The 18,809-nt window shown below is 40.1% G+C and overlaps 1 protein-coding gene across 1 annotated transcript in view; it reads right to left on the minus strand.

The window, feature by feature from the left end:
• Positions 1 to 18,000, minus strand: part of LOC309558707 (transmembrane protein 132D-like) — a 1,473,975-nt gene extending 1,455,975 nt beyond the window's left edge. Inside the window, exon 1 of the mRNA XM_082261763.1 lies at positions 17,514 to 18,000. Within this exon, the coding sequence (XP_082117889.1) occupies positions 17,514 to 17,592 (79 nt within the window). The 5' untranslated portion in view covers positions 17,593 to 18,000. The remainder of the gene's footprint in view (positions 1 to 17,513) is intronic.
• Positions 18,001 to 18,809: the final 809 nt, after the last annotated feature.

Below are 18,809 nucleotides of genomic sequence, written 5' to 3' on the forward strand. Positions count from 1 at the left end.
GTTATGTTGATGCCACAATAGACCAAAAATTGGACCTGCACCATTTTTGGTAATCCAATGCAATACCATGAGTTGCAGTGCGCTGCATTACAGGTTCACTCCCTTAGTGCATTGGGGTTCTAATAAAAAGAAATGGTGAGTTTGGGTAATGCATGCATTAAAGGGTGCTTTAACAGCCAGTAGGTCTATCGTTTTTGCAAAAGAACAAGCTCCACTGCAGATGTAGCAGTTTCAGGGATGAGGGGTGCTTACAATGATCAACTTTTACTTATTTATGTAAAATCTTTATCCCAAAAGGAAAAAATCATTTTCAATGTAATTGCTTAGAAAGTTTTAGCTGAAGTTTGGCTTCAATTTAAATCTACTATTACATCTAACACCCCAGGGGTATGAGAGATGATTACGGCCACACACACCTACACAGGTTGAACTGGATGGACTATTGTTTTTATTCAACCTCAACTACTATATAACTATGTAACTATGTAACCCCCCAATTCCCCCCAAAGTGATGCTGTCCAAAGGTCCCCCTGTGCTCCTTCATTAGAGTGGGGGCACTCTAATACAGGGGGTGTGTTACTGGTCACCAAGTGAAACCAGAGAGGAAAAGGCCCTAAAACAAGGTGGATAAAAATCAACAATTTAAAAAAAAAAAAAAAAAAATACATAAAAAAAATCTGATTTATTTTTATCAAACATATTTGAATAAAAAGCTTTTGGAGTGAAAATCTATCAAAATACAGTTTTCTATTTAAGATATATTAATCATTTAGTTTATTCAGCTGAAATTGAGCTTATTTATGTAGCATGAGGCTGTATATTCTGCAATATTTACATTTTTGGTAAACTCATTCAATGAATCCAAGCTCTGCAAGCTGAGATAACATGCACTGCATTGATGCTTTCACACAATTTCACAGTAACTATGAGATAAAACAAAGTTCAGTAATATTCCTTTTTCCCATAGTTCTGCAAATCTATCTACACTACAAACTGTATGATTGAATCGGTTCTGATATCGCTGTTTTACTAACCTGACAGCTTATTATTCTAAATAGGAAACCTTAATTTTGGTTGCAAATATTAAAGATTCTAACTACCAGCAAGAATAAATCCTTACATTTAAAGAGCGCCTGTCATTTCAGATCCATCATGGCAGCACCTGTTAGCGGCCAATCAACTCACCTGCTGTCGCATCACCAGCCATCCCATTAAAGTGAATAAGACCCTAAATGTTATAAAAGGGGTCATTATGATATAAATCGAGTTGACTTTTTGCTAGTGATTTAAATCGACTTGATTTAACCACTTAACCGCCACAGATGTATGTCGGTCCTTTGATGCTAAATACTGGAGTTATGGCAGCAGATAAATGCCATAACCAGTGGCGGCCGGCCGATAGGGGGCACAGGGGCGCCACCCCCCCCAAAAAGAAAAAGAAAAAAAAATATTTAAAAAAAAAAAAAAAAATTCACCAGCCGCCACTGGCCATAACCCCGGTATTTTTAAAAACGGTGGGCGTTCGGCTTTCAGGTAAGGATTTGCCGCAGGATAGCCCTTACGGTGCGGCGTAAGAGGTGCCCCCCCTCTTGGCGCCTCCCGGTCCTTTTCCCCGCTTACCGGACCCGCCGGCAGCGGGGGAAATGATCCGGTCTAGGATCTTCTTAGACAGGAAGTCTAGTGAGGGCAAGATGGCCCTCACTCGACTCTACTGTCTTTTTATTTTTAAAAACTGTGCAAAAATAAAAAATAATAAATAAAATAAATAGGATAAAAAAAATGAAAGTGCCCTGTCCCCATTAGCTCGTGCACAGAAGCGAATGCATACGGAAGCCCCGCCCACATATGTAAACGGTGTTCAAACCACACATGTGAGATATAACCGCCATCGTTAGAGCGAGAGCAATAATTTGAGCCCTAGACCTCCTCCGTAACTCTAAGTTGGTAACCTGAAGAAATTTTTAAAATTTCGCCTATGCGATTTTTAAGCACCGAAGTTTGTCTCCATTTCGCCAGCGTGCGCAAATTTGAAGCATGACATGTTGGGTACCTATTTACTCGGCGTAACATTATCTTTCACATTATGGAAAAAAATTGTTTTCTTATTTTTTAATTAAAAAAAGTTAATTTTTTCCAAACAAATTGCGTTTAGAAGACCACTGCGCAAATACCGTGTGATAAAAAATATTGCAACGATCTCCATTTTATTCTCTAGGGTCTCTGCTAAAAAAAATGTATAATGTTTGGCGGTTCTAAGTAGTTTTCTAGCAAAAAAAATGATTTTAGCTTGTAAACACCAAGTGTCAAAAATAGGCTTGGTCTTAAAGTGGTTAAATCAAATCCACCCTGCCCTTAAATAAAGAAAACATCTAATGATTGGTAAGCTGCAGCATATTACATTTTTTTGTTTTTAGATTTAATACTGTTTAATTTTCAATAGAAGCAGAATATTGGCAGCCTACCAGCCTTCTAAAGTAAACAAACACTAGGTTACATAGTTACATAGTTCATCAGGTTGAAAAAAGACACAAGTCCATCTGGCTCAACCAATAAAAAACAGTAAAGAAAGCACAACCATACAATCCCATATCCACAGTTGATCCAAAAGAAGGTGAAAAACCCCAGCAAAGCATGATCCAATTTGCTACAGCAGGGCAAAAATTCCTTCCCGATCCCCCAAGAGGCAATCGGATATTCCCTGGTTCAACTTTACCTATAAATATTAGTACCCATTTATATTATGTACACCTAGGAAAGAATCCAGGCCTGTTTTAAAGCAATCTACTATGCTGGACAGAACCACCTCTGGAGGGAGTCTATTCCACATTTTCACAGCTCTTACGGTAAAGAAACCTTTCCATATGGAGACGGGTAAATCTCTTTTTCTCTAGATGTAAAGAGTGCCCCCATGTTGTCTGTGATTACCTTAAAGTGAATAATTCAGTTCCTCTAATATATTCCTCCATGCCTCTTATCAGTTTGGTTGCCCTTCTCTGGACTTTCTCCAGTTCCCCCGATATCCTTTTTAAGAACTGGTGCCCAAAACTGAACTGCATATTCCAGATGAGGTCTTACTAATGATTTATACAGAGGCAAATGGTATCTCTCTCTCTGGAGTCCATGTCTCTGTTAATACAAGAAAGGACTTTGCTTGTTTTGGAACCATAGCTTGGCATTGCATGCTATTATAAAGCGTATGATCTACCAGAACACCCAGATCCAGAACACCCAGATCCTTCTCCACTGTGAATTCCCCCAGTTCCACTCCCCCTAGTATGTATGATGCATAACTTTACATTTATTAACATTAAACCTCATTTGCCACACAGTTGCCCAATGAAACAGCGCATTGAGGTCAGCTTGTAAGTTGGAGACATCCTGTAGGTACGTTATTCCACGGCATAGTTTGGTGCAATCTGCAAAGACTGAAATGCTACTTTTAATCCCAGACTCTATAACATTTATAAAGATATTAAAAAGTAAGGTTCCCAACACTGAACCTTGGGGTACACCCCTGATACCCTTAGACCATTCAGTGTAAGAATCATTAACCACTATTCTCTGAATTCTATCTTTTAGCCAATTTTCTATCCATTTACAAAACTGATCGTTCCAAGCCTGTAGACTTTACCTTACACATTAGTCGTGTGTGGGGAACTGTGTTAAATGCTTTTGAAAAATCCAAGTATATTACATCCACAGCCACCCCTCTGTCAAAGCTTTTAGTTACCTCTTCATAAAAAGAAATCAGTTTAGTTTAACAACTTCTGTCTTTCATGAATCCATGCTGTCTATTGCTTAAAATATTTTTTTCCAGGAAGAACTCATCTATGTGATCTTTTATTAAACTCTCCGATATCTTCCTTACTATAGAAGGTAAACTAACAGGTCTAAAGTTACTTGGCAAAGACTTTGATCCCTTTTTAATATAGGCACCACATTGGCCCTACAGCAATCCAGTGGTACGATTCCAGTCCTTAACGAGTCCCTAAAAATTAGAAACAAAGGCTTTGAAATGACAGAGCTCAATTCTTTTAGTATGCGTGGGTGGGTGCCATCTGGTCCAGGTGCTTTATCTACCTTTATTCTGTCTAAATATTTCTGGACCTTATCACTTTTGAGCCATTGTGGATCATTTGGGGCTGTGTCAATACCATGCTCATTAGGGTCATGAGCTTCCCCATGTTTTTATTTGTATACACAGAGATTTGTGTATCATATTTTGAGAATTAATTACTTTACAGTAAATGCAACTAGATAGGTAAGTGAATGTTTTTTTAAATCTCTTTTACTGCTTGTTAAAAATACATAAAACTTTAGTGCCCATAGTCTGGGAACAGCTGTACTATAGGATACGTAGAGGGGATAGAATGGGGAATTAAGAGTCATTCACAGTCTTTCAACCTGGGCAATTTCCATTTCACCATAAACATCTTTGTATGCAGCACTTTTGAATATCTATGTATATAGCAGAAAGCTATTTCAACAGTTGAAGTGTTCGTTATCTTCTTTTCAAGAATCTCAGCACAGCACAATGCTTGCCCATTATCACATGCAGTGCTCTATCAGATCATGAATGACCACGCTAAATGTAGGAAAATCAGTGAGACAGCAGGTTTATGTGTGAAACCTTATCAGTAATCCCATGATTCATCTGTATTTGGTGTTGATCATTTCATACTGGCCAATGTGCAAAGAACATATTTGCAAAAATTTCTGAAAATCCAAGGCTAATAGAATTTTTCTTTTGCAATTTAATGGATGTAATTAATTCTTTGATTATACAACAGAATTACCAATTTCTGGAATGCCTCCTACATCTGCAATTATTTGTAGAAAACACAAAGAAGTAAGAAATTAATCGGAGCAGATTATTGGTAAGCACATAATTTGAAGTAGGAGGCTGCTGAGGTTTTTTGCTTTTTTTTTTTCTTCATTTTGCATATATAATAATTCATAAACGTACAATTTCAATGCAGACTTTATGTGTATATTAGAAGCCTAGGGCATGGCCAGAAGTTGTGTTGCCTCAAGGTAACTCATTATAAAATCATCAACAGCCGGTTAGTGAATGGAGTGCTCCAAACTCAAAGGTAATGCTAATACTGTACAGGAGGTGAAACTTTTAAAGCAACTATATATCAATTAAAGAAGAACTAAAGGCAAACATTTTGTTTTCATTTTGAAGGAAGGGTTTTAACCCCTGTCTTTTTTTTTTTGCCCTCCAGTGAGATTTTTTCTTGATTTATCTTTCCTTTTGTCCCATAGCCAAAACAGGAAGTGAGAGGAAATCCCTGGTTGTCAGTTGTCACCAAGGTCATCAAAACTATTTTCTCCATTTGAAGATCTCCCCCCTATTACTGTTTTGGTGCACTATTTAGTATTTTATTTCAAGACAAATCAAGAGGGTGGATTTCCCAAACAGAGGTACAGACAGCAATAAAAAACAGACAGGTGTCCTAACCCTTCTAAACCCTATCATTTGCAAACTAAAGCCCCGTACACACGTACCGATTGTTGGCCATAAATATTCGGCCAACGACCGATCGGCCAATTGTAGGCTTGTTAGTATGATGCGTCCGACAGCCGACAGCGCATTTTCGGCCGAACAGAATCTGTCGTGTAAGCATTAAAATTTTTGTTGGCCAACACCAGAACGGCCGATTGTTCACCAGTCAGTACAGATTTCGGCCGACAGACAGCAGATTTGCAAGACTGGGCATGCTCAGAAAAGAAAAAAGACAAGTAAAGTTAACCATCACATGACATCACTTCTGCAGTCGGCTGCTGTTGGCCGACAAAATTCGTGTGCGGTCTTTTGCAGTTTTCAACAGACACGACAGCCCTGGACAAAAGACGGCCGATCGGTCGGCCGACGATCGGTACGTGTGTACGGGGCTTTAAAAAAAAGGTTTTGTCTTTAGTTATACTTTGGAAATTTAGGAAAATGTCATTTCCTTACCATAAATGACCGAGTTTGGGGTGGAGGAAATTGACTGGTCTGCACAGAGTCCTGATCTCAACCTGATAGAACATCTTTGGGGTGAATTAGAGCGCAGACTGCGAACCAGGCGCTCTCGTCCAACATCAGTGCGCCAGGTGCTCTCGTCCAACATCAGTGCCTGACCTCACAAATGTACTTCTGGAAGAATGGTCAAACATTCCCATAGACACACTCCTAAACCTTGCGGACAGCCTTCCCAGAAGAGTTGAAGCGGTTATTGCTGCAAAGGGTGGGTCAACTCAATATTGAACCCTACAGAATAAGACTAGGATGCCATTAAAGTTCATGTGCCTGTAATGGCAGGCGTCCCAATACTTTTAACAATATAACGTAGTATCGTCATTGGAAGACTTCCCCTCTATTACTTTTCTGGGGACAACCCAAAATTCAGGATTTTCCATTACTTTCAATGACAATGGTAAACAGGACAAATAGAGAGGATGAATCTCCCTAAAGGGGGTACAGACAGCAATAAAAATTGACAGGCATTCAAATCCATCTCCACTCACACAACAAAATAAAACAAAAAAAAAGTATTGCCTCTAGTTGTACTTAAGGGTTCTTAGACATTTAGGAAAATCAGCATGCATATGTTCTGGTGATTTAAAAAAATGAATTTTCTAGAAAACATCAGATTATCCCAGTCTGTGTAATTCACGGATCAATTCTCTCATTTCTTCAACCTTCAGAAAGGGGTCAGAGTTGTAATAAAATACACCAGGATTCACACCCTCTATTAGCCACTATTTGATTTAAAATACGTAACTTCCATTAAATAAATGTTCCTGGCCTGGTGAGTTATAGTCACTCGGTTGCTATTAAAACCCAGGCAGTAATTGCCAAGAAACCAAGGCTGGAATCCTGTAGTGACTATTTTGACCAGGCATATAAAAAGCAAGAGAAACTCTGGAGTATTTATTATGTGAGAATTACACTATAGAGAAACAATAAAGACAAAAGGTGGAATGGATACAAAATAACAACATGCCAAAAAAGTACAAGAAGCCAGCAAGGGATACTATGCATAACTATATACAAAACAGTAAGGCAACAATGGAGAAGTCAGGAGAGTGGGAAGCAGGTAATGTAAGTAAGAAGCAAGTCAAGTAAAAAAAAAAACAAAAAAAAACAAAAAAAGGTCAGAATCCTTAGACGTGGGATAAGGGGCTGGATAGAGGTAAACGTTCTTCCAGCTGCTAGGCTCAGGTGGTGATTGATGAAAAAAGTCCACCAGCTAATGGGAGACAGTGGTGGATAATGGAATTATACAGGTTCACAGCCACAGGAGCACAATCCTACCAGCAGGTAAAGCAAGGAACGACAATTTCCTGACAGTAATGTCAACAAAATAGGTATTTGCAACCTGATATATAGTGCAGACTCAGCCATACTTGTAAATAATGATATCTATAAAAAAGACATTGTTGTAGAAATGTAAAGTTTTAAGACCCAACTTTAAACAAAACATTCTTCTTTGGTACCTAACTCACCAAAAATGCATACCTCCTAAACTTCCATATGGAAGGAACAAATGGATCAGTTGGAAGCAAATCCCTCTGTCTCTCTTTCCTCCTCAGTTGTCCCCCTTTTTGGTCTAATGTTTAGATCACTTAAAAAAATGACTATTTAATACCAAAAGTTATATACTAATATACTACCCAAACCTTTTATCCAACCACTAAATAATTGTATTTGATATTTTGAAAGGCCATTATAAAAGCTGAGAGGGCAGAAAATAGCATTTTTGGGTTGGCTGTTCATTTTATGCAAATTAATTATTCATAGTCTGCGTAACTGGTCCCTCAATCCCGTGTAAGATAGTTGAGAGGTATAAAGCTAGTATTTCTGAGCAATGAATCCAGACAATGAATAAATTACCAGCCATTTCTATCCTACGATCAGGGGCTCAAGCAGGATTTCTTGTATAACTACAGAGAACCCACCACCATAAGCAATATAAACGTATAAAGTGTTGCAAAATACATCTGTATATGTCTATATACTGTACATACAATATATTAAGTCAACTGTAATCTGAAGGCAAAAGGATATATTTGTTCTAGTATTATATATATATATATATATATATATATATATATGCAGATACACACACACACTTAACAATATTATAAAACTTAACACTTTTGTTTTTACCCCCATTTTTCATGAGCTGAACTCAAAGATCTAAGACTTTTTCTATGTACACAAAAGGCCTATTTCTCCCAAATATTGTTCACAAATCTGTCTAAATCTGTGTTAGTGAGCACTTCTCCTTTGCCGAGATAATCCATCCACCTCACAGGTGTGGAATATCAAGATGCTGATTAGACAGCATGATTATTGCACAGGTGTGCCTAAATTTTCTTTAGATTTACCTTCAACTATGTAGTACAAAGTCCTCCCTAATTGGATACAATTGAAAGTGTTGTTTAGTTTTGATCTCATATTATATGGTTTTTGGTAAATCTAACACAAAATTGTACAAGAAAATTGAACATGTATGGCCAGCCTAAGGCTGGCCACCATAAAGGCCACTCAAAAATGTGCAGTTTTATCACACAGCACAATGCCACAGACGTCGAAAGTTTTGAGGGAGCGTGCAATTGGCATGCTGACTACAAGAATGTCCACCAGAGCGGTTGCCCGTGAATATAATGTTTATTTCTCTACCATAAGCATCTCCAAGGTGTTTTAGAGGATTTGGCCGTACATCCAACCGGCCTCACAACCGCAGACCACGCGTAACCACACCAGCTCAGGACCTCCACATCCAGCATCTTCACCTCCAAGATTGTCTGAGACCAGCCACCCGGACAGCTGCTGCAACAATCGGTTTGCATAACCAAAGAATTTCTGCACAAACTGTCAGAAACCATCTCAGGGAAGCTCATCTGCATGCTCATCGTTCTCATCCGGGTCTCGACCTGACTGCAGTTCATCATTGTAGCCGACTTGAGCGGGCAAATGCTCACATTCCATGGCGTCTGGCACTTTGGAGAGGTGTTCTCTTCAAGGTTGAATCCCGGGTTTCTTAGACCTTTGAGTTCAGCTCATGAAAAAAGGGGGCAAAAACAAGTGTTGGGTTTATAATTTTGTTCAGTATAAATAAAATCGCTCCTAAAGGCCTTGATCAGATGGCCCAGTCAGACACCATGGGTACGACACCTTCCCCGATGATCTGAGCTTATTTGATTAATATGCTAATGATCTCCTTTAAATGCTAAACTGTAAAGGCTTCCAACTTTTTTCCAATTAGTTGACATTTCAGTATTCTTCAGCCTGCATTACCTTTGCTAGCCCTTTGGTCTCTAAACTAATGTAACAACATCATGTTGCAGTTCACGGTTAACGATTATACAGTTCCTGATAAATAGTGAAAAGGGCAAAACACTGTGGAATTTTGTCACAATTAATAAGAGTTCACTTTACTCTTATCAGACCAGTAAAATATTTGTTCTGGATTAGGTGTTAGTCATCTCGTGTCTATGGATGCAGTACTTAAAAACGTGCAACCTGTTAAAATTCCAGTTGCACCTTATAAACTCAAGATAAATAAACTTTACCACCCTGAAGCAGAAGCCTTTGTGAGTAATAGTAAAGTGTTTCTAAACCCAGGACCCTGCATTCACTATATCTGGTCTCCCACTGTACACAGAACATGGAAATGCAATAGTTTTAGTAAATATAAACTGATAAATACCTTTTCTCATCAGCAGTTAGAACAGTCTTGTGACTTCTATCAGTGTCTGGTTAAAGCTTGTAGGAAGAGTTTTCCTACTGCTCTCACTGTCCTATGGGGATGTAGGACCCCTGACCCTCTGTCTGAACAGTGCTAATTGGCCCTGTGCTGATCACATGCACCCTCTCAAAAAAAAAAAAAAACCCGAAAAAACTCTCTCGCAATACACACCAAACTGAGCATGAGCAGCTCATCCCCTACCCTCTGTACTATCTGGAGATGAGTCAGAAACACCAGAAGAAGAGGAGGATCAGAGGAGACAGGATCAAACAGCCTTTTTTACACAATGCAGGGGATTAACCCCTTAGGTTCTACAATGAGTATAACAACAAGCATGCTTTACTGCTTATACAGACTAATTTTACTGTTGTGGGTTTAGTAACACTTTAACCTACATCATGCTATTGGAAATATTTATGGAACTTTGTCATTTTAAATTAGCCTGGCTTGACCCAAAATCAATTAAAATATACTACGTTCAGTCAAAATAAGGTGCAACGACTTTATCTCTCCACACTTATTACCATTTAGCTAGAACCTTGCAGGGAACCCAGCTAGTTTCTGATGCTTTTTTGTATAAAACAAGGGGTTTTCTGCTTTCTTTAAAAAAACAACACTTTTCAGTAGCACATAGGTTATTTAGCCCCAGTTCACACTGGTGTGACCTGGCATGTGACTTGTGACACATAGGGATTTATGTACTAAAGCTGGAGAGTGCAAAATCAGGCTCACTTCTGCATTGAAACCAATCAGCTTATTCAATCAAGCTTTGGCAAAAAAAAAAAAAACTGGAAGCTGAGTGGTTTCTATGCAGAGCTGCACAAGATTTTGTACTCTCCAGTTTTAGTAAATAACCCCCATAGAAGTTGCAATTGTGACCATTTCAGTTTCAATGGTTTTTGTTGAAAATTTACAAAATGCACATAGGAAACAGTAAAGAATAACAGCGAACAGTGGTATAACAGTATCAATAAACATCTAATACAGCCCTAGAAAGGCCAACACAAGAATGCACTAAAGTCCCATATTGCATGTAACAGGAAAATCGTTGAACATAAGGTGCCAAGAGTTGCCGTTCAAATGGGTAGGCAGGTGCTGCGAACCCAGATATTTGGCAACTTTCGATACAAGCCCCAGGGCTAACTGCAATTGTGACCTTTTCAATTAATGTGACTCAAACCACAGCGACTTTTAAGAAGGTTCCTGCACTACTTCAATGCAATTTCAATGTGACTTAGAGACCCATAGACTCTAATGTTGCAAGAAAGTCACAAGCAAGCCACACTGAAAACTGCACAAGAATGGGGTTGCAGCAGTGTGAACCAAGGCTTATAGAGTATGCCATGCCCCTTAAAACTCTGCTATACCTTAGCAGTCCAGGGTGCTTGGCCCTTTATATGAGGAGAATCAGTGACCGTGTTATCATTAGAAAACCAACAGTGCCAATGTTATCTTCATGTAAAGCCAATCCAACAAGCATTAAGCATCTTCATTTACAGTTTTTTATTATATACAGTAGAATTGGTCATTGGCAGGCCTGTCTATATTTACAGCTCTTGGTCTTTAAACATTTTTTATCTTTTAAAAAGGTTCCTGCACTTTTTTGATGCAACTTCAATATGACTTAGAGTCCCTTAGACCCTAATGTTGCATGAAAGACATAAGCAAGCCGCACTGGAAATCAAACAAGAATGGGGTTGCAGCAGTGTGAACCAAGGCTTATAAAGTATGCCATGCCCCTTAGAACTCTGTTATACCTTAGCAGTCTAGGGTGCTTTACCCTTTATATGAAGAGAATAAGTGACTGCGTTATCTTTGGAAAGCCAACAGTGCCAATGTTATCATCCCTGCCAATGTTACAAACAAGCAAATTCCCCTAGTTGTGGGACTTTAAAGGCACTAGTTTGAAAAAAATTGAAAATGAACAACACAAAATGTAATAAAAATACAATTTATTGAAAAAAATACACAAATTTATTTGTATTTTAAAATGTGGCAAGCTGTATACAATACATAGAATCAGCAGGCAGAAAGTGACCACTAGACGCCAGGGTCTATTTTGTTCAATAAATTGTATTTTTATTAAATTTTCTGTTGTTCATATTCAATTTTTTTCAAACCAGTGTCTTAAAAGTCTCACAACTAGGGGATTTCTCTTGTTTGTAATTCTTACCCGGGATGTGGCACCCTTAGGATTAGTCCAATACAAGCAAATTTTGTGCATCTCTACCAATGTTAGGTAAAGCTAGTCCAACAAGCATCAAGCACCTTAATTTACAGTTTTTTATTCTATACTGTAGAATATGTCATTGGTAGACCTGCCTATATTTACAGCTCTTTAAACATTCTCCACCTTTTCAATGATCAACTTTTTTTACAGTTCAGCAACATACTTCCACCAAAAAATCCAGTAGTCAAGTTTGGTTTGTCAATATAGGCAAAAAAGCCTTACATATCTAAGGTTCCATATCTGGGATGTGTTGATTAAGATGTCTACCTTTCCAACTTAGCCATCACTATTGTATTTTTCTTGGAAGGCTTAGGAGTTAACGTAACTATTGCTGTCAAACACAGTACAGAAAGTTCATATCTGGTATTGCTTTCGAATTGACATTATTGGCCTGAACCAAATACAAAAATAATGGCCAGCCCCACTGAAGTATATAACATGCAGCCAATAGATCTTGTTGTTAAATTCCTGGAGGCAGGCGCACAGTACTTTTATATAGTCAATTCAATACTGACAATTCAAGTTGTGTATGGTTTGTGATCAGACCTATATTTGTGATCTAAACAGTCATCTATAACCTTAAGACATAAATGGAAAATCCAGCCTTTACTGAACATACAATATCAATATTGATATAGATGATGCTACACAGCAATGTGTCAAGAACAACATATTGCCATTATATGCTCTTTAAGGCCCCATGTACACGGGACGCTGGAAATGGCCGTTTAGGAGCAGTTGGGCGTTTTTTTTTTTCAGAAGCCCCTGAACGCAGCTCCATGTTATCTTATCTGTCCATGTACACCAGGTCGTTTACAGTCATTTGCAGGCAGTTGCGTTCAGGGACTTTTTTTAGAACGCAATTATTTGCGTTCGAACGTGTGTTTCCTGGCGTTTCAAGCGCACAAATGCTTACGAACGCGATGACCCGCGTTTAGCGTTCGCGTTTTTCCATTTTAAAGGGGAATAATTTTTTTGACCTCTAGGAACGGTTCTAAACGCAAACGCCCGCTAAACGCGTGTGCAAACGCGACCTAACGGACGTTTCAAACGTCCTAAAAATTCCAGCATTCAAAGGGACTTTTAACAACGTCCCGTGTACATGGAGCCTTACACTTACAACATGGCATGCTAGCACATTCAGCTTGGATAGGGTTGATCTCAAAGCATCAATGAAAATAAAAATCCACCTGTAGAAGTTGTGGATACGCTTATTGCTGCAACATGTGCTGTTCATTATCCCAAAACTGAGGAGCTGCCAAAATTATATTTCCTAGTCAATCTAAGCACAAAACATAATAAAATGACTGAAATGCGGGTAACAAGTTGGTAAAACACTAATTACGCAGACAAAAGTGACAAACATTGCTGCTATCAATCAACTTGTCATCAAACGCACAAATCAACATCCTTTGGTAAGTCATACAATACAAGCTGCAGTAATATGCACATTATGTACTTTTTTTCCCCCCTTTTCAATCTGCCAATTATCATTTTTGAACAACAGCAGCAGCTACCTTGACTTTAACAATGTATATTTTCCTAATAATCACAAGGGTTTTAAACATATGCATATTTTAAAATACAGTTCACGTTGCTTACAGCTGGCAGCTTTTAGATAGAAATTCACGGCGCTCAAGTCCATCATCCTGACAAATTACATATTGTATGGCAGAGCAGTGAGATAATCAACTTTGAATAAAGGTATTCATTCCCTATGTTGTCCCATTCTGTCTGTACAGACTTTTGAGGTAGCCTGTGCGTCCAGTGGGAAATTTTAATCCTATGCACATTGCCATGGTGATTTATCTAAAGATGTCTACAGGAACCTCCATTTGTCTAGAGAACGTTTGCAAAAACACAACAGTCCTTGGTGTCTACAGCTACTACATAATAAAGAGACAACATATGAATTATTCCTACTGGCCACCTCAAGAGCCTGCACAATACAGAAAGAAATTGAAAAATGTAATATTGAATATTTCGATTTCTTGCCTTATTGTACCAAATAGTCTGGAAGTATACAAAAGCACAAAGTTCAAACTTCTACAAGGGACAATTAATATTTACAATGGACTAACAGCAATGTAGAGTGGATTTTTATTAAGAAATACGGTAGAGATGCCAACTAATGTATAAAAGAATGAAATTGATTAGGAAGTACTTGGTACAGGAAAGAATATGGAAAAAAAGCAATACGATTATATCTGTGTTCAGTATTTAACGTTTAGAGCCCTGCTGTTATGTAAAACCCAAGCAAAGTGCAATGGCTGCATAGCAACCAAACTCCAGTTTACTGTCATCAATGCAGTTAAGAGATCTTTTTCTGAGGAGTTGCTATTGACTCCTGCAATTTTCTCAGCCTAAATCATGTCTAATGTGATTCAAGCAGCCATCAAATATTATAACATAAGGAGACTATTTATAAATGTGCAAATCTTGGGTGAGAGTTATGTAAAAACATTTATAAATAGACTCCAAAGTGTTACAAAACAAATCTAAACGCCAATTTAGATTGCAATCATGGAGGTTTGACATAGATGTACTTTTCTTATTGCAAATGACTGTTATCCAGAGCATCAGGTCATCTCCCAGCCAATGATAGCTTGCACCAAACCCTGAGGCAGACTTTCACCCACATGCCATGGGAATAAGTAATCCTCTGTACCTAGTTCAAGCCTTAGGTGTCACAAGCTGTGATGACGTTACAGCACTGACAGCAGGGGCATGAATGGAGCTGGAAATTGAAGCTGAATGGAGCCAGCACACCTGAAATGCAGCTACCTAAATAAACAGCTTCCTAAACAAAAGCAGCACTGTGATGTAGAGCACATAGCAGCACAGTGATCCAGTGATCACCACACCAGTCCACATAGCAGCACAGTGATCACCAGTCCACATAGCAGCACAGTGATCACCAGTCTACATGGCAGCACAGTGATCACCAGTCTACATAGCAGCACAGTGATCCAGTGATCACCACACCAGTCCACATAGCAGCACAGTGATCACCAGTCCACATAGCAGCACAGTGATCACCAGTCCACATAGCAGCACAGTGATCACCAGTCTACATAGCAGCACAGTGATCACCAGTCCACATAGCAGCACAGTGATCACCAGTCCACATAGCAGCACAGTGATCACCAGTCCACATAGCAGCACAGTGATCACCAGTCCACATAGCAGCACAGTGATCACCAGTCCACATAGCAGCACAGTGATCACCAGTCTACATAGCAGCACAGTGATCACCAGTCCACATAGCAGCACAGTGATCACCAGTCCACATAGCAGCACAGTGATCACCAGTCTACATAGCAGCACAGTGATCACCAGTCCACATAGCAGCACAGTGATCACCAGTCCACATAGCAGCACAGTGATCACCAGTTCACATAGCAGCACAGTGATCACCACCAGTCTACATAACAGCACAGTGATCACCAGTCCACATAGCAGCACAGTGATCACCAGTCTACATAGCAGCACAGTGATCACCAGTCCACATAGCAGCACAGTGATCACCAGTCCACATAGCAGCACAGTGATCACCAGTCTACATAGCAGCACAGTGATCACCAGTCCACATAGCAGCACAGTGATCACCAGTCCACATAGCAGCACAGTGATCACCAGTCCACATAGCAGCACAGTGATTACCAGTCTACATAGCAGCACAGTGATCACCAGTCTACATAGCAGCACAGTGATCACCAGTCCACAAAGCACAGTGATCACCAGTCTACATAGCAGCACAGTGATCACCAGTCTACACAGCAGCACAGTGATCACCAGTCCACATAGCAGCACAGTGATTACCAGTCCACATAGCAGCACAGTGATCACCAGTCTACATAGCAGCACAGTGATCACCATACATAGCAGCACAGTGATCACCAGTCCACATAGCAGCACAGTGATCACCAGTCTACATAGCAGCACAGTGATCACCAGTCCACATAGCAGCACAGTGATCACCAGTCCACATAGCAGCACAGTGATTACCAGTCTACATAGCAGCACAGTGATCACCATACATAGCAGCACAGTGATTACCAGTCTACATAGCAGCACAGTGATCACCAGTCAACACAGCAGCACAGTGATCACCAGTCTACATAGCAGCACAGTGATCACCAGTCCACATAGCAGCACAGTGATCACCAGTCTACATAGCAGCACAGTGATCACCAGTACACATAGCAGCACAGTGATCACCAGTACACATAGCAGCACAGTGATCACCAGTCCACATAGCAGCACAGTGATCACCAGTCCACATAGCAGCACAGTGATCACCAGTCTACATAGCAGCACAGTGATCACCAGTCTACATAGCAGCACAGTGATCACCAGTCTACATAGCAGCACAGTGATCACCAGTACACATAGCAGCACAGTGATCACCAGTCCACATAGCAGCACAGTGATCACCAGTCCACATAGCAGCACAGTGATTACCAGTCTACATAGCAGCACAGTGATCACCATACATAGCAGCACAGTGATTACCAGTCTACATAGCAGCACAGTGATCACCAGTCTACATAGCAGCACAGTGATCACCATACATAGCAGCACAGTGATTACCAGTCTACATAGCAGCACAGTGATCACCAGTCAACACAGCAGCACAGTGATCACCAGTCCACATGGCAGCACAGTGATCACCAGTCTACATAGCAGCACAGTGATCACCAGTCTACATAGCAGCACAGTGATCACCAGTCTACATAGCAGCACAGTGATCACCAGTACACATAGCAGCACAGTGATCACCAGTCCACATAGCAGCACAGTGATCACCAGTCCACATAGCAGCACAGTGATTACCAGTCTACATAGCAGCACAGTGATCACCAGTCAACACAGCAGCACAGTGATCACCAGTCCACATAGCAGCACAGTGATCACCAGTCTACATAGCAGCACAGTGATCACCAGTCTACATAGCAGCACAGTGATCACCAGTCCACATAGCAGCACAGTGATCACCAGTCCACTGCATCCCTCAATGGGAGCAGGACTGCATGCTCTTGTGTTGTCTAGCACCACTGTCTGAATGATTCCCAACATCAGGCTGCTGAAAACACTCACTGCTGTATCCAGCAATAAACACACAGCTGTCACTTTTCCTCATTACAGAGCATACACACTCTGCCATGATTATGCAGCAAATCACTTTGCATTTCTAGAAAAGAATATAGAATGAATAATAATATGAAAAACATGTAGACTGCAATGCTGCCAAAGTTGTCAAAGAGAATGCAACTGAGCAGCTAGTGGATTGGGGTGTCCAATACTTTGCAAGCAATAAAATAAATGATCCCAAATAAATAGTAAAATCAGGCTCCATCAGAACTAGTTTATGAATCCTCCTGTCAAAGATCACGGTGGATTTAATGGAAGTGTTGGTCTAGCCTATGCAGTTTCCAAAGTGATCCCTTCCTCCTTTGTGTTGGGTTAATTAAAGAAGGAAGACAGGTTGCCGCTAATTGGGATAAAGAAATAAGTAGACAGGAGAGTCTCCTCCTTACCTCTGGAAAACGCTGCTGCCAAGCTGAGCATCAGTAGAGATGACATCTGCAACATATTCCTTGCAGCTGATCTCTGCATCCTTGGATCCTTGTCTCAACTTGCTGCTACTGACACTTTAAGAAAATCAGCCAAAGAAATCATTCAAAGCCATTTCAACAGGGCACTCATCAAAGTGACATTAGGTGTTGGCATTCTTCTGATGTGTCCCTCTCATCTCTTCTAATATTGGAGATCTAAGCAAAGAAAAACTCAGCGCAACAACCTGCAGATTGAAAGATGATGATTCTTTTTTTTCCTCCCTTGTAATGTGACAGTTTCCTGCTTTATTATAGGGAAGATGGGGATCCAGCGTGCTGCCAGTGTTGGACAGGCTGGAGCAGATGTGCGCTCATCCTCTGGCAGTCCTAGTAGTGGAGGAGCCCCGGTGTTCAGATCTATTAGTAATACACGCTGAAAGTTTCCTCGTGTGCTGCACAGCCCATCGTCACATGAGATGAGGCATCCCTGGCATCACTGTGGAGGTGCATGTTCCCTGCAAGTCCATGCCACCACTGGGTGGTGCAGACTTCGCTTCTGACCACTAGCAGCATAGGAAATCTAATGGCAGAAGAACTGGGGGGGGGGGGGGGGGATATAGTCCCCTTTTTTTGGCTGACAATGCTGCTTTTTTTTTCTCTCTCTCTCTTACAGGGGCATAGACTGCCAACTTTAAATTGTATCTAAAGCCAACACTTTTTGATGGATTTGGATGGAGTATGTAAGGGTTAGCCACCCTGTCAAGTGTATATTGCATAGAAAGGAGACATTTCTGGAGTAATTTTTTTTAAGAAAGGATTTTTTTTACATACTGTAATAGCAACAACTTTAAAAAGAGTTTGCAAGTAATAGTGTGCATACCAAAAACTGCCAGTATTATAATTTTTATTTTTTTTTAGCTAATGTTTCAAGTTATAGGTATGCAGCATGTAACAGAGGAAGGTGTGTCTCTTCCCTTCAATCAGATCCCAGAGTTCTCTCCACTGACCTCTGCAGAGCACTTCAGATCCCCACCCCCTGTTTTCTGACACCTTCCAGACTAGCTTTATAAATTCTAGACTTTGAAAGGTTGTAGAGAAGAGAGGACTGCAGATAAACAGGTACAACATATGTATGAGGATTTGTTTCATCTTTGCGCATAGCCTGAGGCCAGTCACTTCACTGGGCATATGTGAGGGTTTACAACCACTTAAAGAGGTTGTAAACCCACTTTTTTGACATTTACCTATAGGTAAGCCTATATTAAGGCTTACCTATAG

Source organism: Pelophylax lessonae (assembly GCF_965119305.1).
Source record: "Pelophylax lessonae genome assembly, chromosome: 1".
NCBI lineage: Eukaryota > Metazoa > Chordata > Amphibia > Anura > Ranidae > Pelophylax > Pelophylax lessonae.